The sequence below is a fragment of the Desmodus rotundus genome, chromosome 2 (genome assembly GCF_022682495.2).
Source record: "Desmodus rotundus isolate HL8 chromosome 2, HLdesRot8A.1, whole genome shotgun sequence".
Lineage (NCBI taxonomy): Eukaryota > Metazoa > Chordata > Mammalia > Chiroptera > Phyllostomidae > Desmodus > Desmodus rotundus.
In genome coordinates this window covers 108,374,852-108,397,927 of record NC_071388.1, presented here as the reverse complement: position 1 = coordinate 108,397,927, position 23,076 = coordinate 108,374,852, and the positions used below count along the sequence as shown (strand labels likewise).

General features: G+C 40.8%; 1 protein-coding gene across 3 annotated transcripts in view; it reads left to right on the top strand.

The window, feature by feature from the left end:
* Positions 1 to 6,193: 6,193 nt before the first annotated feature.
* The window catches only part of UGGT1 (UDP-glucose glycoprotein glucosyltransferase 1), a 213,073-nt gene continuing 196,190 nt past the window's right edge, over positions 6,194 to 23,076 (top strand). For 2 of the 3 annotated variants that reach the window (XM_053918538.1, XM_024569684.3), the window contains exons 1-2: positions 6,194 to 6,416; positions 13,105 to 13,240. In XM_053918538.1, coding sequence (XP_053774513.1) covers positions 13,119 to 13,240 — 122 coding nt within the window. In that variant the 5' untranslated portion in view covers positions 6,194 to 6,416; positions 13,105 to 13,118. The remainder of the gene's footprint in view (positions 6,417 to 13,104; positions 13,241 to 23,076) is intronic. The other variant, XM_053918537.1, reaches the window with a different exon arrangement.

Sequence of the window (23,076 nt, the reverse complement as noted above, 5' to 3'; positions counted from 1 at the left end):
ATATGTAAAGAACTTACACGACTCCAGTCTAAGAAGACAAGCAATCCGATTAAAAAATGGGCAAAGGACATGAACAGACACTTCTCCAAGGAGGACATACAGAGGGTCCAAAGACATGAAAAGATGCCCTCTATCACTAGCCATCAGAGAGATGCAAATTAAAACCACAATGAGATATCACCTCACACTGGTCAGAATGGCCATCATAACTAAAGCAACAAACAACAAGTGTTGGAGAGGTTGCGGAGAAAAGGGGACCCTAGTGTACTGTTGGTGGGATTACAGACTGGTGCAACCACTATGGAAAACAGTATGGAATTTCCTAAGAAAACTAAAAATGTAATTGCCTTTCCCCCTGTCAATTCCACTGCTGGGGTTGTATCCTAATAACCCTGAAATACCAATCCAAAATAACCTATGCACACCAATGTTCATAGCAGCACAATGTGCAATAGCCAAATGCTGGAAGCAACCTAAGTGCCCATGAATAAATAAATGGATCAAAAAAGTATAGTACATTTCCACAATGAAATTCTATGCAGCAGAAAGAAAGAAGGAGTTCGTACTCTTTGCCACAGCATGGATGGAACTGGAGAGCATTATGCTTAGTGCAATAAGCCAGGCGGTGAGAGACAAATACCATATGATCTCACCATTAAGAGGGACCTAATCAACAAAACAATGACTGCCAGCCAAGATGGAGTTGTAGGTAGACACACTGTGCCTCCTTGAACAACCAAAAGGATAACAACAAATTTAAAAACGAAAAACAATCACAACTGACAGAATGTTGAACTGTATGGAAGTTAGACACCAAGGAGTTAAAGAAGAAATATTCATTCAGACTGGTAGGAAGGGCGGAGATAAGAAGCCTGGCTTGAGGACTGGGGTGGTCAAGGTGGCGGCTGGCATCCTGGGTGAGGCAGTGGCTTGCAGACTGGACAGTCCCACATTCTCACGCAGATAAACCGGGAGGAATAACTGGGGAGCAAGACAGACCATGCAACGTAGGGTTCCATTGTGGGGAAGTAAGACCTCAAAACCTCTGACTGTAAACACATTGTTGGGGTTGAGGCAGCAGTGGGAGAAACTCCCAGCCTCACAGGAGAGTTCATTGAAGAGACCCACAGGGTCCTAGAGTGTACACTGGCCTACACACCTGGGTATCAGCACCAGAAGGGCCCAATTTGATTGTGGGTAGCCGGGGCAATGACTGAAAACCGGCAGATCTGAACAAGTGGCATTTTTCGATCTCTGACCCCTCCCCCACATACAGAGTCATAGCATAGCCACGTGGGTTGCCCCACCCTGGCGAATACCTAAGGTTCTGCCCCTTACTACCTAACAGGCGCACTCAGACCAAAAAAAAAAAAAAAAAAAAAAAAAGAAGAAGAAGAAAGAAGCCGAAATGAAAGAACATATCAAAGCTCCAGAAAAAATACAACTAAGTGATGAAAAGATAGCTAACCAGCAGATGCAGAGTTCAAAACACTGGTAATCAGGATGTGCCAGGAATTCACTGGGTAGTTCAACAGCATAAAAAAGACCCAGGTGGCAATGAAGGTTGCATTATATGAAATAAAGAAAAATCTACAGGGAAGTAACAGTGACGGGCAGGAAACCAGGTCTCAAATCAAGGGTTTGGAGCAGAAGGAAGAAAGAAATATTCAACCAGAACAGAATGAAGAAATAAGAATTCAAGAAAATAAGGAGAGGCTTAGGAACATCCAGGACAACTTTAAACGTTCCAACATCCAAATCATACAGGTGCCAGAAGAAGAGGAAGACCAAGAAATTGAAAACATATTTGCAAAAATAATGAAGGAGAACTTCCCCAATCTGGCAAAGGAAATAGACTTTCAGGAAGTCCAGAAATCTCAAAGAGTTCCAAAGAAGTTGGACCCAAGGAGGAACACACCAAGGTACATCACAATTACATTTCCCAAGATGAAACATAAGGAGACAATCTTAAATGCAGCAAGAGAAAAGGATACAGTTACCTACACAGGAATTCCCTTAAGACTATCAGCTAATTTCTCAAAGGAATCTTGGAGTCATGAAGGGGCTGGAAAGAAGTATTCCTACGACCAAGATTCCTCTATCCAGCAAAGCTATCATTTAGAATGGATGGGCAGATAAAGTGCTCCCCAGATAAGGTCAAGTTAAAGGAGTTCATCATCACCAACCTTATTATATGAAATGTTAAAGGGAATTATCTTTGAAAAATAAGATAAAAAATATGAATGTTAAAATGACAACGAACTCATAGCTATTAAAAACCAAACCTAGTAAAAAACAAAAAACAAAAAACAAAAAGAAACTAATCAAACAACTAGAACAGGAACATAATCACAGAAATGGAGATGTCATGGAGGGTTATCAGTGGGGGAGTGGAGGGGAAGAATGGGGGGGAAAGATACAGAGAATAAGTAGCATAAATGGTAGGTAGAAAATAGACAGGTGGAGATTAAGACTAGTGTTGTTAAAGTAGAAGCCAATGAACTTATATGTACGACCCTAGGACATGAACTAAACGGGGCGGGGGTGGGGGGATGAGGGTGGGAGTGGGTGTACAGGGCGGAGGGGAATAAACACAGGAAAATGGGACAACTGTAATAACATAATCAATAAAATATATTTATAACAAACAAGCAAACAAGCAAACAAAATATAACCAATGGCATTAAAATTAAGAACAAACTGACAGTAACCAGAAGGGAGAGTGGAGGGGATAATGAGGGCAAAAGGGTGAAGGGTTTGCAGGAACTATTATTATAAAGGACACATGGACAAATACAAGGGGAGGGAGGTGGGGATGGCTGGGGTGGTAGGGAGGTGTGGGGCAAAAAGGCAGAAAACTTTTCTTGAACAACAATTAAATTCAAAAGTATTTAATTAAAGGGGAAAAAAGTTCTATACCCTGCCCTGCATAGCCTCCTTCAATATCAACATCCTCTATCGGAGAGGTACATTTGTTACAACTAAAGGACAAATCATCACCCAAAGTCCATAGTTTACGTTTGGGTTCACTCTTGTTTTTGACAAATGTATCCACCCTAGTATATCAGAATAGTTTCAGTATCCTAAAAATCGTCTCTGCTACAATTACTTGTCCCTTCTTCCCCGTAAACCCAATGGAGATCTTTGTGGTGTTGGAATAGTCCTGTATCTTGATTTTGGTGGTGGTTACACAAATCTACTCATGTGATAAAATGATAGAATTCCACACAAACATTGTACTAATTTCAGTTTTTGGATTTTGATGTTGTACTATAATTGAGATAAAATCATTAGGGGAAAGCACTGAAGGGTACTCTCTGTACTATGTTTGTAACTTCTTGTGGTTCTGTAATTATTTCAAAATAAAAAGTTGAAAATACTAAGTGTCTCCACTCAAAGAAAATACAGCACCGAATTTTCTGAGAAAGGTTTATAAAAAGAGAAACTCAACTTCCTTGGGAGCTCTGCTCTTGGTTGTATGTAATATTGATAACTAAGCAAATATTTGTGGTGTCAACAAATGGTCTCTGCCACCAAGAGTTCCTTCTCATTCTGGTGTTTAGTGAAGGGGTGAGACCTTATTCTAGTGGAGTAGCTGAAGTGTTGCCTGCTTCATTGTTGCTGTTCTAGGGTTACACTTGAGTTTGAGGAAACTGTCCAGAACATGCACTCCACTGAGACAAAGGGGAGGCTGGCTTATACAGAGAGAAGTTACTGCCCCAGTCCCTGATTGGCCCCTTTCCATTCAAAGGACTCCAAAGCCTCACAGATTCATCGAAATAGCACTGTCATCATTGGCTGGCTCCATGTATTCTGATTGGTCGTTTCGGAGCAGCTGTGATTGGTCATTGAAAATGGGTTACACAGCTCCAATTGGATCAGGAAGGTCTCAGTCCCATTGGTCAAAATAGGATTCCAGGAACTCCTTTATAAGGGTTGCTCAGACAGCAGGAACACAGGGCAGCCATCTGGGCAGCCCTGTGTGTAGTTTACCTAGAATGGGTAAGTTATGAGAGACCCCCATAAAACAACCACTACTAGACTCTGATTTTGATTTTGGGCCCAATTAACTACAAGGAGCCTTTCTCAGGGTCAGCAGTGGTGTTTCTGTATCACAGACCAGAAGACCAAATTAAAGCCAAAAAAAAAAAAAAAAAGGTAAAAAAATCAACTCTGTAATGTGGTGAATTAAAAAACAATTCCTTTTTTATTGGAGGCATCACCTGAAGTTATTTAAAGACCACTGTAAAACACATAGTTGAAAGCTATTAACACAAAAGTTCACTCAAGAAACAAATTTAAAATGTTTATTTTCATTCCTTAAAGTTATTTTAACTCCTTTTGTTCTGCGAAGGAACAAAAAACCAATAGTTAGCTCTGAAGTTCTTAAACACAGTACAGGCATATAGCTAATAGGTTAAGGAAAGTGTTTTTAGTCCTTGTTCTGGTATTCACAGGGGAAGGGCTGTTTGTTATAAAAACAAAAGTCAGTCAAAATATTACACTTTTTATGTACTTTTTAATGTATTTTGGGTTTTAGTTCACTTTGACTCAATAGTTAAAAACACACCTGAAAGGTTTTCTTAGGCTCCGCCGAGGAAGAAATGCCAATCAGCCACAAAATTAGGCAGTACAAAGTTTTATTGAGGTTTGAGCACCCGGGCGAGATTCTCCGGTCCGCAGAGCAGGGCCGAGGAAGTCGCGAGCAAGCAGGGAATATGGCGGGGTTTTATGCACCAAATTCTGGTTGGCTCCCCTCAGGGGCTAGGGATCGGTCTCCTGGAACAAAGCGGTAATCCATCATTGGTGGTTCCCCTCCGGCTCAGGCTGCCAGGCGAATATCCCTGCCCATCCTGACAACACCCTCTAAAGATATATTCATTTTGGGGTGGGTAAAATGATCTGCCCAGTATCACATATTCTCAAACAATTTTACCTAGTGATTTATAATTTCAAATGAAAAAATAAGTAATTCAAAGAACAAAGTAACGCTTTCAGATTAAATTGCCACTGCCAGCATAAAAATAAGCCATAGTATAAAATTAAAATTTTTAAGATTTTTCATAAATTTTACAATCTTCCTTTCCCTTAGACACAAGCTACTAAAATTTATGGTTTGGGAAACACCGTCATTTTGTTCTCTATCACACAGTGGTGCTTTTAATAGGATGATTTAAGGAAGTACACTATGAGGTGCCTCACAGTCCAAATCAGAAAGAACAATGAAACCTGTTAGGCAGAACAGATAGCAAACCAAGGCAGGGAGGGGAAGGGAGACATTAATTCATCAGTCCGGAGCTGGGTCAGATTAAGATTACCAGGATTCTGAAGATCACAAGAGACCAGGATAAACACGGGAGGAGGGGAGCCTTTGAAATTCTGTGTGTATCCTTTATATTATATGGGAAAGGAAGCCTTTAAAACTCTATCTTAATCCCAAAGTCTAGAGTAGAGAGGAGGAAGGGGAGCATAAAAGCTTGCTCCAACCATAAATCCCCTAAAACCTCAATAGGCAGGGCACTCAGACTAGTTGGGTGCCTGTTTGCAGACTTCCTGCTCAAGTGTATTTCATAAAGTTGCTACCACATTTCCACTACACTCTTTGTCTCTTGCCAGCAAGACAAGAAGAGAGGGAGCCCCCTAAAGCAGGTGTTCCTGATAACAAAACACACTTAACTTTTACTGATTTTTAGAGAGAAGAGAGGGAGCGAGGGAAACATCGTCTCATTCGATCAGGCCCAGACGGTGATCAAACCCTCAGCCCAGGGATGTGTCATAAGCGGGAATTGAAGTGGCGGCCTTTCACTGAAACAGAGACAGAGAGAGACAGACAGAGAGAGAGGGAGGCACCGATTTGTTCTTCAACTTAGGCATTCATTGGTTGATTCTTCTGTGTGCTATGACTGAGGGTCCATCAGGCAGTCTTGGTGTATCCAGGGGACTTCCTAACCGAGGACGCTCTAACCAGCTGAGTTTCCAGTCCGGGCTGAAACACACTTCCATTAGGCCTCACCATCTGGTAAAGCTTACGGGTCTCAGCGTCTTCCCCACACACCCAAGAACCCTGCTGAACTACCAGAAGCAAGAAAAGAGGCGGAGCCTCCTCGGGTATAAGATGGTGGCCTTCTGACGCTCTGGGCTCCGCCAGCCACGACTCGGTAGGAGGAAGTCCTCCGATCCGCTAATGGGAAGCGGAAGTGAAGGGCGGTTGGCAGCTGGGCTATTGCTCAGCAAGGCCAGTTGCCGAGCGTAGCCGCGGAAAGGCGCGTGTTGGCTCCTCAAAGGCGCGGTCTCCGCCACCGCCCCCCAACCCCGCCCTGTGGTCGCCCGCGCCGTCGCGGACTGAGAACCACCGCTGCTTGAGCAGGAAGGGGACGGGAGCCGTGCGTGTGTGACGGCTGCGCAGCAGGTGACAGGTACCGCTGGAGGAGCGTGGGGAGGTCTCGTGGACGAGAAGAGGGTATCGGGCACGAGGCGACGCTGTGACCCTGTCACCTGAGCTGCTTCTTCCATGACTCAGTTTCCCCTCCCGTGGTTGTTTTTTGTTTGTTTTTTTGTTTTGCGAGAGTCCGGAGCTGTCCCTCAGTGATCTGCTGTACAAAGTATAGTTTCTGCTAGCGTGGCCACGGGATCTCTTTAGTCGTTTTGAGCCTTCAGTGAAGAGCTTTGAGACTTTTTTGTCCAAGCGCCCTAATATGAATGTAGACCAAGCGTGGCCTCTAGTAGGCTGAGAAACAGCAGTTTGCAGGACTCCGATTGGAGAACAACTTGTTCTTTTTATAGATTTTAATCTTTCCTAAAATGAGTTTGGGAGGTGCATATTGGTTGCCATTTTCATTTATACGAGGATCTGTTGGTTGAAAATTGGGTGATCCGGTTTCACTTTCAGTGTGTGACTTGGCAGAAGAATAAAGTCTGTAGATATGGCCTACAAGTTATGGATGTGAACTGTTCTTGTTATTGGCTTAGAATCTCTAAGATTGTTTTACATATCTTGCCAGATTGGAGTAATAGCATATTTTGTTCATTTGAAGTTCTAAAGTCTTATGAGTTACTGTGCTACACTATTTTGGAAACATTCCTAATGCATTTGCAGGCTAATTTTAGTGTGGGGTTTGAAAACATTTTAAATAGCTATTTAACACCACCACAAAATTCGGCATGATTGTAGCCTTTCTATTTGGCTTGTTTTTGATAAACTTAGCTAAAACTCATGTTTATTAAAGGAAATGAACATTGCTTTGTACAGTGGCATGCCACCTTTACCACACACATTTAACTTGGGAATAAACTGAACTGTGGAGAAAATTCGATTAGATTTTTTTTCCTGCAGTTACTGTGATCATTTTCACATCTGATGAGTAGAAACTGCTTGTATCAGAAACTAGATTTTTTTCCTGGCCGGTGTGGCTCAGTTGGTTGGAGAGTTGTCCCGTGTATGGACAGGTCAGAGGTTTGATTTCCGGTACAAGCACATAACCAGGTTGTGAGTTCTATCCCTGGTTTGGGTATGTGCAACAAGGCAACCAGTGGATGTTTCTGTATCTCCCTCTCCCTCTTTCTCTCAAAGCAATGAAAAAAATGTCCTCAGTGAGGATAAATAAATAAATATATATAAAATAAATTAGATTTATATGGTTTGCAACAAATGGTTTTATGATAGGTATGTATGTATATTAAGTTTAATTATTTGAGAATGAAATTTATGTCTAAAGAAGGGTACTTCCTAATATTTTTCCTCACTATTATCATATATATTGAAGCCCAGATGGCCATCTATAAACTTTCAGGGTAGGGTATGAGTTGTCTTTTAAGAGTTTGTTAGCTAGTATCTTCAGTTTAAAAATGGAAGAAGAAAAAGTTGGCAGTGACTTAGAATTTTATGTCTTTTCTGTTTTCCAAAAAAGTGAAAAGCACTTTCCATGTTATAATTTCTTAATATTTCTTTTTTTAATTTTTTAAAATAATATATTTTGTTGATTATGCTATTAGTTGTCCCATTTTCCCCCCTCTATTCCCCTCCGCCCTGCACACCCCCTCCCACCCACATTCCCCCCCTTTAGTTCATGTCCATGGGTCATACAGTTAAGTTCTTTGGCTTCTACATTTCCTATACTATAATTTCGTAGTATTTCTAACATCTTACAGTAGATCAATGAGCTAGAGATAGTGTCTTTAATTTAAACTGAGGAAAATGGGCCCTAGATTAGATTTTATAGATGATACATTGGGGCCTAGAACTTTTTAAAGAGTGCTTTTTGTTTATCCATCATGCCACAAGCATTATGCCTATGGTCATGCCCCAGAGATTGCAGATTCTGATAGCTATTATTTTTCAGGCTATTCATTTTTATAAGCAACATTGAAAGACCAGTAGTGTCAGAATGATAAGGGACCTGGTAAAATGAAGGCATCCTCAAACAAAAGTCCCCTTCAGTGAGGTTCTTACCTTTGGCTCTCTAGACAACCTTTTCCTCTGGTATTACCTGTGGAATCAAGGAAGTGGGGTGAAGGTTGGAAAGTTCTTCTTTTTCTTCTTTTTTTTTAAAAGATTTTATTTATTTATTTTTAGACAGAGGGGAAGGGAGGGAGAAAGAGGGAAACGTCAATGTGTGGTTGCCACTCGCACACCCCCTGCTGGGGACCTGGCCCTCAACCCAGGCATTGTGCCCTGAGTGGGAATCCAGCTGGTGACCCTTTGATTTGCAGACTGGTTTTCTTTTTTTATATATATATATATTTATTGATTATGCTATTACAGTTGTCCCATTCCCGCCCCCCCCCCCCCACTCAACTCCATCCTGCTCACCCCCTCCCTCCCACATTCCCCCAGTATAGTTCATATCCATGGGTCATACTTATAAGTTCTTTGGCTTCTACATTTCCTACACTATTCTTACCCTCCCCCTGTCTATTTTCCACCTATCGTTTATGCTACTTATTCTCTGTACCTTCCCCCCCCTCCCCCTCCCACTCCCCTGTTGATAACCCTCCATGTGATCTCCATTTCTGAGGTTCTGTTCCTGTTCTAGTTGTTTGCTTCATTTGCTTTTGTTTTTGTTTTAGGTGTGGTTGTTAATAACTGTGAGTTTGCTGTCATTTTTACTGTTCATATTTTTTATCTTCTTTTTCTTAGGTAAGTCCCTTTAACATTTCATATAATAAGGGCTTGGTGATGATGAACTCCTTTAACTTGACCTTATCTGAGAAGCACTTTATCTTCCCTTCCATTCTAAATGATAGCTTTGCTGTATAGAGCAATCTTGGATGTAGGTCCTTGCCTTTCATGACTTGGAATACTTCTTTCCAGCCCCTTCTTGCCTGTAAGGTCTCTTTTGAGAAATCAGCTGACAGTCTTATGGGAACCCCTTTGTAGGTGACTGTGTCCTTTTCTCTTGCTGCTTCTAAGATTGTCTCCTGTTTCATCTTGGGTAATGTAATTATGATGTGCTTTGGTGTGTTCCTCCTTGGGTCCAGCTTCTTTGGGACTCTCTGAGCTTCCTGGACTTGCCTCCCAGGAATTTCAAGAACAACCAGACAAGAGGTATACCTTGTTCCTAATGTGCAGATTTGCAGGCAGGCTCATGTCAGAGGGTGTAGTTGTGACGCAATAAAGTGGTAACTTGGCCAGGGCATGCCCTGGCAACCTATCTAGTGATATTATCGATGGGCTTACTAAGCTGTTGGAGACCTTTGCTACTTATTAAAGGGAAGGTGACAGGAACATCATAAGATTGAGTGCAGATTGGTTTTCAATCCATGGGCCACACCATCCAGAGCGGAAAGCTCTTCTTTAATGTATAGCTTTCCTCCCTTTCTCTTCTCTAAGTGGTGTATACCTTGCCCAAGAAATCTCTCTGTAGCTCTATTTCTTTGTCTTTGTCTTTGCTTTTGGTGCCACACTCCTTTCTTTTCAGTTTCTTTTGTTTATATCTCTTAATGAATGAAACCTGTATTTATTTATTTTATTTTGAGAACTTCCTATGTTCCAGAGCCACTGTAAGTATGAATCTGTCAGGCTAGTTGGATTGTTTGCTTTGGTCCCAACTTCAGATCCACAACCTTGGTTTCAGGTTGAAACTGTCCCTGTCTCAGCCTCCTGTGTACCCAAGGACTCTGTCCCTAGAAAACCCTTGGACTTGCCTTGGTTCTCGCAAGAAAGCATTTTGCACAGTGTAACTTTGCACAGTTTGAATTTTTACTCATTGTAAAGCCAGGGAACCAGGGGAGAGAGCATGATATTATAGAACTTGTAAAAACAGGCAGATGTGAGTTCAAAGCATTGCTGTAGATTCGTTGAATGAGTTACTCAGCCTCTCTGAGTTTCCATTTCCCTGTTTTTAAGCAGGAATGATAGTGGTGGATCCATTACACGGCGTACTCATAGAGTATCTACTGTTTCCCAGGCACTGCTCTTTGCTAAGGAAACAATACATGTACCTGCACACAAGGAACTGCAATTTCTTGTGTGGAACAACTAGGTAACGTGTATGCAAAGCATCTGACATAGTGCTCTGCCCAGAGTAATTGCTCATTAAATGCTAATGTTTCCGCAGGGGCCTGTTGTCACTCTCAGTTCCCTGGAACTCCACTATGCAGTGATATCCAGTTTCTCATCTGGAATCATTTACTTGGGCAGAATTACACATCTAGGCCTCTTCAGGAAAAGTCATAAACATGGCCATAGCATAATTTTGCTTCAGTATAGTTTATATACTCTGGACAGTTTAGACACTTAGTGACTTTGGGGAGGATTTCTTTTTCTTAATTCTTTTTTTTCTCTAGCCACAGAGTTTAGGTTTCCAAGGCATATTTTTGAGGACATGTAATAATGGTGAATGTATTACTCTATAATTTCGAAGATAGTTTTTAGTTTTTTTTCCCTTATGGTATATTTTACTAGAACAATTCTGGTATAGTACTTGGCAGTTTATGAAGTGATTTTCATATTGCCTTTTCATTTTCATAGTGACCTGCTGTGGCAGTTACTGTTACTCCTATTTTAGAGTCTGGGAGACTAAGGGCCAGAGAAGTTATGGTGATATGCTTGTGGTTAAACTGCTAGTAAGTAGCAAACTCAGGAATTTATCACAGGTTCCTGACTCTAATAAAATGTCTTCTCATTTCCATAACCGTGTTTGTTCTAGCATGTGGGCGGATTTCTGACATTGCAGCCCATGGGCCTATCAGGGAGGTTGTCTTTTAATAGTCCTAAGAGAGTTCTTAGGTGGTATGTAAAGGTTTGGGCCCTTCCTTGCACCTCTACGGGAAATGTTAGTAACTTCTGCTAGATTCAGAAAGGGCCCTGCATTATCCACTCTGCACACCCCTACTCCCTATTGCTATTAGCAGATTTCACTATCAAAAAGTGTAATTTGGTCAGCCCTAGTCTTTGCAGATGTTGATTTAAAAAAAATACTTATTTATAAATGGGATGTTCATATTAATTTTCTGTTTCCAAAGAAGCTGATGGAACCTGAACTTAAAACTCACATAAAAGCAACTTCTCTAGCCCTGACCAGTGTGGCTCAGTTGGTTGGAGTGTTGGCCTGTAACTGAAAGATTGAGGGTTTGTTTCTTGTTTGGGGCACATGCCTTAGTTGGGGGTTCCATCCCAGGTTGGACTTCTGCGGTCCCTGGTCTGGGCACGTAGGGGAGGCAACCAGTCAGTTCTTTTCTCTCACATCGATGTTTCTCTCTCTCCCTTCTTCTCTCTCTAAAAGCAATGAAAAGATGTCCTTACATGAGGATTTAAAAAAAAGAAAGTAACTTTTCTATTTGGTATAATTTATTTTGCTTTTGACCATTGCCCTTTAGAGATAGTGTGTTATATGAACAGGATGCTGACATAAACGATAATGCTTTTTCTAAAAGGAAGATACTGACTGGTTCCCTGCAATAGGGACTGTCTACCCCAACAACAGATTTTATAGCTAGTATTGAGGAATTGGGGAGAGCCTTTCCAGGTGTTAAGGTTCAGAAGCACAAGTTTGGTTTAGTGTTTGCTACATATTCACATCTACCTTGAGTTCTCATTAAAATAGATGGAACTTGGATGTTGATTTTTATATAGCCCAGGGGGAGTCTGATTAGGGTTCTGTTAGACAGACTTCTGGGATGGAAAATCAGATCAAAGAAGTCTGCAGTTGGAGACCTTTATCTGAAATGATCTGCACACCGTGAGGATCTCAGAGTGTTTGGGGAGGCTGCCGCTACTGCTGAGAGTTTAGGAGGTCTGCATTTTTTGGCCATGCCAATTTGCCAGTGACCTCAACTTCTTTATTTTGTAGGTGAGTTCTTGTATTTCCTTCTTTCAGAACCTATTTTGAATTTATATTGAGACCCATCATATTAGCTTCTAGGGCTCCCATAACAAAGTACCACAAACCAGGTGGCTTAGAACAACAAAAATTTATTGTCTTACAGTTTTGCAGGCTAGAAATTATAATCAATGTGTCTCAGGACCATGTTCACCCTGAAGACTGTAGGCATGATCTTTTTTTGCCTCTTCCAGCTTCTGGTAGCCCCACGTGTTCTTGGCTTACAGTGTAATTCCAGTGTCTGCCTCCGTCTTTACCTGGTGTTCTCCCTGTGCCTTCATACAATCTGTCTCTGTGCCCAAATATCCTCTTTTTTTATAACACCAGTCATACTGGGTTAGAGCCTACCCGAATGACCTCATTTTAAGTTGGTTACTTCTGTAAAGACCCTATTTCCAAATAAATTCACATTCTAAGCTACAGGGGATTAGGACTTCAACATATCTTTTGGGGGGGGGGGCATAAGTCAATCTGTAACACCCCTCAGTTACATTTTCATCTGTCTCAGCTTTATTTACTCTTTTGCTTTATAAAGTATGGTTGTGTCTACCTGTTGTGTCACCAACTGACTTTCGTACCTCTGTGTAGTACACATGCCTCAGGAAATGACCTGTAGGAGAGAGGGTACACAATGATCTATACAACCTTAGTATGTGTCCATCACTCAGAAAATATCTGTTGAATTATCTACATGTTAGGTGCTGTCATGTTATTTTGTGCCTCTAAGTATTAAGATTCAGGTTTAAATATTTCCTTGTAGCAAAACTTTCTTTTTCTTTTTTAGGGATTTGTTGTAAAATGGGACTTTTGATTTTATTCACTGGACTGTGGCTGTTTACTTCAGTAAAGGCAGATTCAAAAGCCATTACAACCTCTCTTATGACGAAATGGTTTTCCACTCCATTGTTGTTAGAAGCCAGGTAAGAAGACATTTTTTTCTTTCACATGTTTGAGCAAAATACACACTTTGCTAGTGAATATTCAGGAGCTTTTTATGAAGTGAGATTATCATCATCAAATGCATTTAGTTAGAGCCTCTTTCAGTGTGCTCTGTGCTTTTAGAACATAAACTCTGTGTTAAGTAACATAGGATTGTACTGTATTGATTCATAGTGATATTTAAGATTTATTTAGATAAATATATTGAACTGATTAAATTATTATGTTATCTTCCAGGAAAAGTATATGTGGTAATAGGGGAAGAGAGAGTTGCACTTAAACCAAATTTCCTATTTACTTATTTAAAAGGAAGAGGAAGAGCTTAGACAGGTGTGATTAAAGAGCACATGCTCCTCCTAAAAACTTGGGAGAAGAACCCAAGAGAGTGCATAAGGGAAGCAGAGGAGATGGCCACATTTTATCTCTTCTAAGATGTACTCGTTCTACATTTGAACATTTTCTGAAGAGCAGGATATATTCAAATTAAATCAAGATGTTATCTTATAATCAGAATTGGTAGCATCTTTTCATTTTTAGTGTTTCAGAAAACAATGACATGTCTCCAAATTGATAATTCCTTTTTTTAAAATTTATTTATTTATTTTTATTGTTGTTCAAAGTAAGTTGTCTCCATTTTCCTGCCACCATAATCCCCCATTGCACCCAAACCCACTTCCCACCCTCAGTCCTAACCCCGCTTTGGCTTTGTCCATGGGTCCTTTATACATGTTCCTTGACAACCCTTACCCTTCTTTCCCCTATTACCCCCCTTCTCCTTCCCCTCTGGTCACTGTCACTTTGTTCCTTATTTCAGTGTCTCTGGTTATATTTTGCTTGCTTGTTTGTTGTGTTGATTAGTTTCCACTTATATGTCAGATCATATGGTATTTGTCTTTCACTACCTGGCATATTTCCTTTAGCATAATGCTCTCCAGTTCCATCCATGCTGTTGTGAAGGGTAGGAGCTCCTTTCTTTCTGCTGCATAGTATTACATTGTGTAAATGTACCACAGTTTTTTGATCCACTCACTTACTGATGGGCACTTAGGTTACTACTAGCACTTGGCTATTGTAAATTGTGCTGCTATGACATTGGGGTGCATAGATTCTTTTCAATTGGTGTTTCAGGATTCTTAGGGTATAATCCGAACAATGGAATTGCCAGGTCAAAATACAATTTCATTTTTAGTTTTTTGAGGGGATTCCGTACTGTTTTCCACAGTGGCTGCACCAGTCTGTATTCCCACCGAGAGTGCACTAGGATTCCCTTTTCTCCACACCCTCACCGGCACTTGTTGTTTGTTGATTTGTTTATGATGGCCATTCTGATCGCTGTGAAGTGGAATCTCATTGCATTTTTAATTTGCATCTCTCTGATGGCTGGTGATGCTGAGCATCCTTTCATATGTCTCTGGGCCCTCTGTATGTCCTCCTTGGAGAAGTGTCTGTTCAGGTTCTTTGACCATTTATTAATTAGATTGTTTGAATTCCTGGAGTGGAGTTGTGTGAGTTCCTTATATCTTTTGGAGATCAAACCCTTGTCTGAGGTATCACTGGCAAATATGTTTTCCCATGCGGTTGGTTCTCTTTTCATTTTAATGCTGTTTTCTGTAGCTCTGCAGAAGCTTTTTATTTTGATGAAGTCCCATTTGTTTATTCTTTCCTTTAAGTGCCTTGCTCTAGGGGACATATCAGTGAAAATATTGGTGCGTGGAATATCTGAGACTTTCCTGCTTATGTTCTCCTCTAGGACATTTATGGTGCCACACTTTTATTTAAGTCTTTTATCCACCTTGAGTTTATTTTTGTGTATGGTGTAAGTTGGTCAAGTTTCATTTTGCTGCATGTAGCTGTTCAGTTCTCCCAACATCATTTGTTGAAGAGGCTATTTTTACTCCATTTTATTTTTCGCCCCCTTTGTTGAATATTAATTGACCATAGAGACATGGGCTTATTTCTGGGCTCTCTATTCTGTTACGTTGATCTATGTATCTGTTCTTATGGCAGTACCAGACTATTTTGATGAGAGTGGCTTTAAAGTGTAGTTTGATATCAGGTATTGTGATCTCTCACCTAGTTCTTTTTTCTCAAAATTTCTGCAGCTATTCAGGGTCATTTATGGTTCCACATAAATTTTTGAAGTGTTGGTTCTATATCTGTGAAATATTTCATTGGCATTTTAATAGGGATTGTGTAGAATCTGTGTATCGCTTTGGGTAGTATGGACATTTTGAAGATGTTAATTCTTCCAACCCATAAACAACGTATATGCTTCCATTTGTTTGTGTCTTCCTTAATTTCTTCCTTCATTGTTGTGTAGTTTTCTGATTATTGGTCTTTTATGTCCTTGGTTAGGTTTATTCCCAGATACTTTATTTTTCTTGTTGCTATAAGATATGGGATATTTTTCCTGATAATTTTTCTGATATTTTGTTGTTGGTATACAAAAATGCGTTCGATTTCTGAATATAGAGTTTTATCCTGCTGCTTTGCAAAATTCACTCATAAGGTCGAGTAGTTTTTCGGTGGAGTCTAGGGGATTTTCCATATACACTTTTATGTCATCTGCAAACAATCACAGTTTACTTCCTCCTTTCCAATTTGGATGCCTTTTATTTCTTTCTCTTGTCTGATTGTTGTGGCTAGGACTTCCAATACTATATTAAATAGAAGTTGTGAAAGTGGACAACCTTGTCTTGTTCCTGATCTTTGTGGGAAAGTTTTTAGTTTTTCCTCATTGAGTATGATGTTCCCTGTAGGTTTCTCGTATATGGCCTTTATGATGTTGAGGAATGTTCCCTCTTCTCCCACTTTACCGAGTGTTTTTTATCATAAATGGTCCTGTACCTTATCAAATGCTTTTTTTTTTTTGCATCGATTGCTATGATTATCATGTGATTTTTGTCTTTCCTTTTGTTTATGTGATATATTATGTTTATTGATTTGTGAATGTTGTACCATCCTTCCATCCCTGGGATGAATTCCACTTGATCATGGTGTATGCTCTTTTTGAAGTATTGCTGGATGTGGTTTGCCAATATTTTGTTGAAGATTTTAGTGTATATGTTCATCAGTGATACTGGTTTACAGTTTTCTTTCTCTGTTCTATCTTTATCTGGTTTTGGGATTAGGATGATGCTGGCTTCATAAAAACAGTTTGGGAGTATTCCCACTTCTTGTATTTTCTGGAATAGTCTGAGAAGGATAGGGGTTAAGTCTTTTTTTAAATGTTTTATAAAATTCTCCTGTGAAACTGTCCAGTCAGGGCTTTTCTGTGCTGGGAGAATTTTTACTATGGCTTCAATTTCGTCAGCTGTTACCAGTCTTTTCAGGCTTTCTGTTTCTACTTCATTCAGTTTGGAAGATAATATTTTTCTAGAAATTTGTCCATTTCACCCAGGTTTTCACGTTTCTTGGCATATAGTTCATAGTAATGTTTCACCATCCTTTGTATTTCTCTGGTATCAGTTTTAATCTCTCATCTTTCATTTCTGATTTTATATATTTGAGTCCTTTCCCTTTTATTCCTAATGAGTCTGCTTAAAGGCTTGTCGGTTTTCTTTATCTTTTCAAAGAAACAGCTCCTGGATTTATTGATTCTTTGAATTGTTCTTTTAGACTCTATGATATTTATTTCTGCCCTGCACTTGGTTATTTCTTTCTTTCTACTAGCTCTGGGCTTTGTTTGTTGTTGTTCCTCCAGTTCTTATAGTTGGAAGGTTAGGTTGTTTATTTGAACTGTTTCTAACTCTTTTAGGTAGGCCTATATTGCTATGAATTTCCCTCTCAGGACTGCCTTTGCTGTGTCCCATAAGTTTTGGGTCCTGTAAGTGTTGTGAGTTCATTTTCATTTGTGTCCAGAAACTTTTTGATTTCTTCCTTGTTCTCATTCTTGACACATTTATTGTTTAATAGCATGCTATTCAATCTCCATGAGTTTTGAGAGTTTTTGAGTTTTTTCCTTGAGGTTTGTTTCTAGTTTCAATCCCTTGTGGTTAGAGAAAATGCTTGATATGATTTCAGTTTTCTTGAATTTGTTGATGCTAGTTTTATGTCATATTGTGTGACCTGTATTTGAAATTGTTCCATGTACATTTGAAAAGAATGTATATATTTCTTTTTTGGGATGAAATGTTCTATATATATAAATTCAGTCCATTTGATCTAGGGTATTATTCAATGGCACAGTGTCCTTGTTGATATTTTGTTTGGAAGAGCTATCCATTTTCGAAAGTGAGGTGTTAAAATCCCTTAGTATAAATGTGTTGCTATTTATATCTTCTTGAAGTCCACCAAGATTTTCCTTATATATACCGGTGCTCCATTGTGGGTGCATATATGTTTATAATGTTCATGTCTTTATGGATTCTTCCTTTGAGTGTTATGAAGTGTTCTCCTGTGTCTCTTTTTATTGCCTTTGTTTTGAAGTCTGTTTTGTCTGGTATAAGTATTGCTACACTGTGTTTTTTTGCTCTCCAGTTGCTTGGAATATTTTTTATTTTTTTTAATTTTTTATATATTTATTGATTATGCTATTACAGTTGTCCCATTTCCCCCCCTTCACTTCACTCCATCCTGCCCACCCCCTCCCTCCCACATTCCCCCTCTATAGTTCTTGTCCATGGGTCATACAGATAAGTTCTTTGGCTTCTACATTTCCTACACTCTTCTTACCCTCCCCCTGTCTATTTTCTACCTACCATTTATGCTGCTTATTCTCTGTACCTCCCCCCCTCCCCCTCCCACTCCCCTATTGATAACCCTCCATGTGATCTCCATTTCTGTGGTTCTGTTCCTGTTCTAGTTGTTGGCTTAGTTTGCTTTTGTTTTCATTTTAGGTGTGGTTGTTAATAACTGTGAGTTTGCTGTCATTTTTACTGTTCCTATTTTTGATCTTCTTTGTCTTAGGTAACTCCCTTTAACATTTCATATAATAAGGGCTTGGTGATGATGAACCTCTTGAACTTGACCTTATCTGAGAAGCACTTTATCTTCCCTTCCATTCTAAATGATAGCTTTGCTGGATACAGTAATCTTGGATGTAGGTCCTTGCTTTTCATGACTTGGAATACTTCTTTCCAGCCCCTTCTTCCTGTAAGGTCTCTTTTGAGAAATCAGCTGACAGTCTCATGGGAACTCCTTTGTAGGTAACTGTGTCCTTATTTCTTGCTGCTTCTAAGATTCTCTCCTTATCTTTAATCTTGGGAAATGTAATTATGATGTGCCTTTGTGTGTTCCTCCTTGGGTCCAGCTTCTTTGGGACTCTGAGCTTCCTGGACTTCCTGGAAGTCTATTTCCTTTGCCTGATTAGGGAACTTCTCCTTCATTACTTGTTCAAATAAGTTTTCAATTTCTTGCTCTTCCTCTTCTCCTTCTGGCACCATTAAGGTTTGGATGTTGGAATATTTAAAGATGTCCTGGAGGTTCCTAAGCCTCTCCTCATTTTTTTGAATTCTTGTGTCTTCATTCTCTTCTGGTTGGATGTTTCTTTCTTCCTTCTGGTCCACACCGTTGATTTGAGTCCCAGTTTCCTTCCCATCACTATTGGTTCCCTGTACATTTTCCTTTGTTTCTCTTTGCATAGCCTTCATTTTTTCATGTAATTTACGACCAAATTCACCTAATTCTGTGAGCTTCCTGATTACCAGTGTTTTGAACTGTGCATCTGTTAGGTTGGCTATCTCTTCGTTGCTTAGTTACATTTTTTCTAGCGCTTTGACTTGTTCTTTCATTTTGGCCATTTTTTTTTTTTTTTTTTTTTTTTGGTCTTGGCACTGCTGTTACATAATGGGGCGGAGCCTTAAGTGTTCACCAGGGCCGGGCAACGCTGGTTGCTGCACTGTGACGCTGTACCTGGGGGGAGGCCATGGGGGATCAATGGCGCCTGCTCCACTCTCTGCCAAATTTGAGTTACTCCCTCTGCTACCCACAATCAAACTGTATCCTTCTGGTGCTGATTCCTGAGTGGGTGGGTTTGTGCACGCTCTAGGCTCCTGTGGGTCTCTCCAACGAACTCTCTTGTGAGGCTGGGAGTTTCTCCTGCTGCCGCCTCAACCCCCATGGGTGTTTTCAATCAGAGGTTTGAGGCTTTATTTCCCCACGCTGGAGCCCTGGGTTGCATGGTCTGTTTGTCTCCCCTGCTGTTCCTCCGGGTCAATCTATGCACAAATGTGGGGCTGTGGGGTCCGCTAGCTGCTGCACTGCCTGCCCAGTTCCACAATCCGCCACCTTGCTGGGTCTGCCAGCCGCCATGTTGGTGCGAGTCCTCTCCGCCTCGGCTGCCTGTCTCTTCCCCTCCTCCCATTCTGGATGAATGTTTCTTCTTTATCTCCTTGGTAGTCGGACTTCCACACAGTTCGATTTTCTGTCAGTTCTGGTTGTTTTTGTTTTTAAGTTGTTGTTGTCCTTTTGGTTGTGTGAGGAGGCTCAGTATGTCCACCTATGCCTCCATGTTGGCCCATAAGCTCCGCTTGGAATATTTTTTTCCAACCTTTTTTTTTTTTTTTTTTTTTTAAATATATTTATTGATTATGCTATTACAGTTGTCCCATTTCCCCCCCCACTCCACTCCATCCTGCCCACCCCCGTCCCTCCCACATTCCCCCCCTATAGTTCATGTCCATAGGTCATACTTATAAGTTCTTTGGCTTCTACATTTCCTACACTATTTTTACCCTCCCCCTGTGTATTTTCCACCTATCATCTATGCTACTTATTCTCTGTACCTTTCCCCCTCTCTCCCCCTCCCACTCCCTTAATGACAACCCTCATGTTCTAGTTGTTTGCCTAGTTTGCTCTCATTTTTGTTTTATGTGTGGCCATTAATAACTGTGAGTTTCCTGTCATTTTTACTGTTCCAATTTTTGATCTTCTTTTTCTTAGGTAACTCCCTTTAACATTTCATATAATAAGGGCTTGGTGATGATGAGCTTCTTTAACTTGACCTTATCTGAGAAGCACTTTATCTTCCCTTCCATTCTAAGTGATAGCTTTGCTGGATACAGTAATCTTGGATGTAGGTCCTTGCATTTAATCTTGGGTAATGTAATTATGATGTGCCTTGGTGTGTTCCTCCTTGGGTCCAGCTTCTTTGGGACTCTCTGAGCTTCCTGGACTTCCCGGAAGTCTATTTCCTTTGCCAGATTAGGGAAGTTCTCCTTCATTATTTGTTCAAATAAGTTTTCAATTTTTTGTTCTTCCTCTTCTCCTTCTGGCACCCCTATAATTTGGATGTGGGAACGTTTCAAGGCGTCCGGGAGGTTCCTAAGCGTCTCCTCATTTTTCCAAGTTCTTGTTTCTTCATTCTTTTCTGGTTGGATGTTTGTTTCTTCCTTCTGGTCCACACCATTGATTTGAGTCCCAGTTTCCTTCTCATCACTATTGGTTCCCTGTACATTTTCCTTCGTTTCTCTTAGCATAGGCTTCATTTTTTCATCTGTTTTTCGAATAGATTCAACCAAGTCTGTGAGCATATTGATAACCAGTGCTTTGAACTGTGCATTCGATAGGTTGGCTATCTCTTCGTCGCTTAGTTGTATTTTTTCTGGAGCTTTGAAGTGTTCTGTCATTTGGGCCATTTTTTTTTTTTTTTTGTCTTGGCACGTCTGTTACTTTAAGGGGCGGAGCCTTAGGTGTTCACCAGGGCGGGGTAACGCTGGTCGCTGCGCTGTGACGCTATACGTGGGGGAGGGGCCGAGTGGGAGCAATGGCGCCCGCCTCACTCTCCTCCGGATTTCAATCTTTCACTCCGATACCCACAATCAAACTGGGCCACTCTGGTGCTGGTTCCCGAGTAAGTGGGCCTGTGCACACTCTAGGCCCTTGTGGGTCTCTCCAACAACCTCTTCTGTGAGGCTGGGAGTCTCTCCTGCTGCCGCCCCAACCCTCAGGGGCGCTTTCAATCAGAGGTTTGAGGCTTTATTTCCCGGAGCTGGAGCCCTGGGTTGCACAGTCTGCTTTGTTGCCCGCCGTTCGTCAGGTTTATCTGTGGGCGAATTTGGTGCCGCGCGGGGTGCTACCCGCCGCTCTGCCTGCCCCACTCTCCGCCACTCTGAGTCCGGCCCTCTCGGTTTATCTGCGCAGATGTGGGGCCGCAGGGTCTGCTAGTGCTCGGACTGCCTGCGCCATTTGTCCCACACTCCGCCAGTCTCAGTCCTGCCACAGCCACGCGAGTCCTCTCCACCCCGGTGCCCGTCTCCGCCCCTCCTACCAGTCTGGATGAATGGTTATTTTCTATTTTCTTGGTGTTGGTCCCCCTTGCTGTTCGATTCTCTGTCAGTTCTGGTTGTGCGAGGAGGCGCAGTGTGTCTACCTACGCCGCCATCTTGGTTCTCCTTTTTCCAACCTTTTACTCTCAGTCTGTGTAGGTATTTTATTGGAGAGGGGTCTCTTTTAGGCAGCATATGTGTGGTGCATGTTTTCTTAACCATTCAGCTATTCTTTGTCTTTTGATTAGAGCATTTAGTCCATGTATATTTAAGGTTATTATTGATAGGTACTCATTCATTGCCACTTCCCCCCTTTGTACCTGTGTTCCTCTCTCTCTTTATTTTCTTAGAGCAGTCCCTTATTGCAAGCATATCTTGCAATGCTGGTTTGGTGGACATGAATTCTTTCAGACTTATTTTGTCTGCAAAACTCCTTATTTTGCCTCCCATTTTAATTGAGATTCTTGTGTAGTAGAGTAGTCTTGGTTGCAGACTTTGCTTTTCATTCTTTGGAATATTTTTTGCCATTCCCTCCTAGCTTGTTGTTCCTGTTAAGAAGTGAGCTCCCAGACTCATCAGGGCTTCCTTGTATATTACTTCCTGTTTCTCCCTTGCTGCCTTAAAGATTAGCTGCTTGTCTTTGAATTTTGCCATTTTATTTATGATGTATCTTGGAGTGGCCTCTTTGGGTCCTCTTGATTGGGAGCTTCTGTGTTCCTGGAGTTGTTTGACTTTTTCTCTAATCAAATTAGGGAAGTTTTGCTTCATTACTTTTTGAAACAGATTTTCTGTTTCTTGCTCTTCTTCTTCTCCTTCTGGTATTCCTGTTATATGGATATTTTTATGGTTTCATGTTGTCCTGCAGTTCCCCTAACTGCAGTTCCCTCTTTGTTCGTGTTTAGTCTTTTTTCCTTTTCTTTTTCTTTCTGGGAGTTGTTTGTTACCTTGTCCTCCAGCTCCCTGATTCTATCCTCTGCTTCATCTAGTGTGATTTTGATTACTTCTGCAATGTTCTTCAATTCATAAAATGTATTCGTCATTTCCTATTCACTGTTGTTGATACTTTCTATGTCCTTTTTTCATGCTGACATAGTTTTCAGTAAGTACCTTGTAGCTTCCGTGTAGTTTTTGGGACTCTGACAATCATGGAATTAAAGAAACAGTCATACAGAACAACCAGACCAGTAAGTTTTTGGTAGTTCTCAGTGTGTGCATTGAGCTTCCTTTTTATTGTTTTGAACACAGCGTCTGATAGTTGACTTGCCTCTATTTCATTGTGCACTCTTTGTGATGATTCATCCTTTCCATTAGATTGAGGGTTGTTTTTTTGTCTTACCATTATTTTTCAGACTCTTCTTGTTTGTTTTTGCTTCTTAAATTGATCTGTTTGAACTCTCTGACTTTGTCGTGTGAACTTCTATGGTAGGAGACCTGTGAGATTCAGTGGTGCAGTTTCCTTTATCTCCCGAGATTGATGCTCTTGGAATGCCCTTTATGCTATTTATGTTGGTTCTCTGGATTCAGTTGGGTTTTGATTGTTGTTGGGTCTTTCTTTGGTGGGTTGTTCCCTCTACCTGGTTGATTGAGGGTCCCCATGCCCTTCAAGTCTT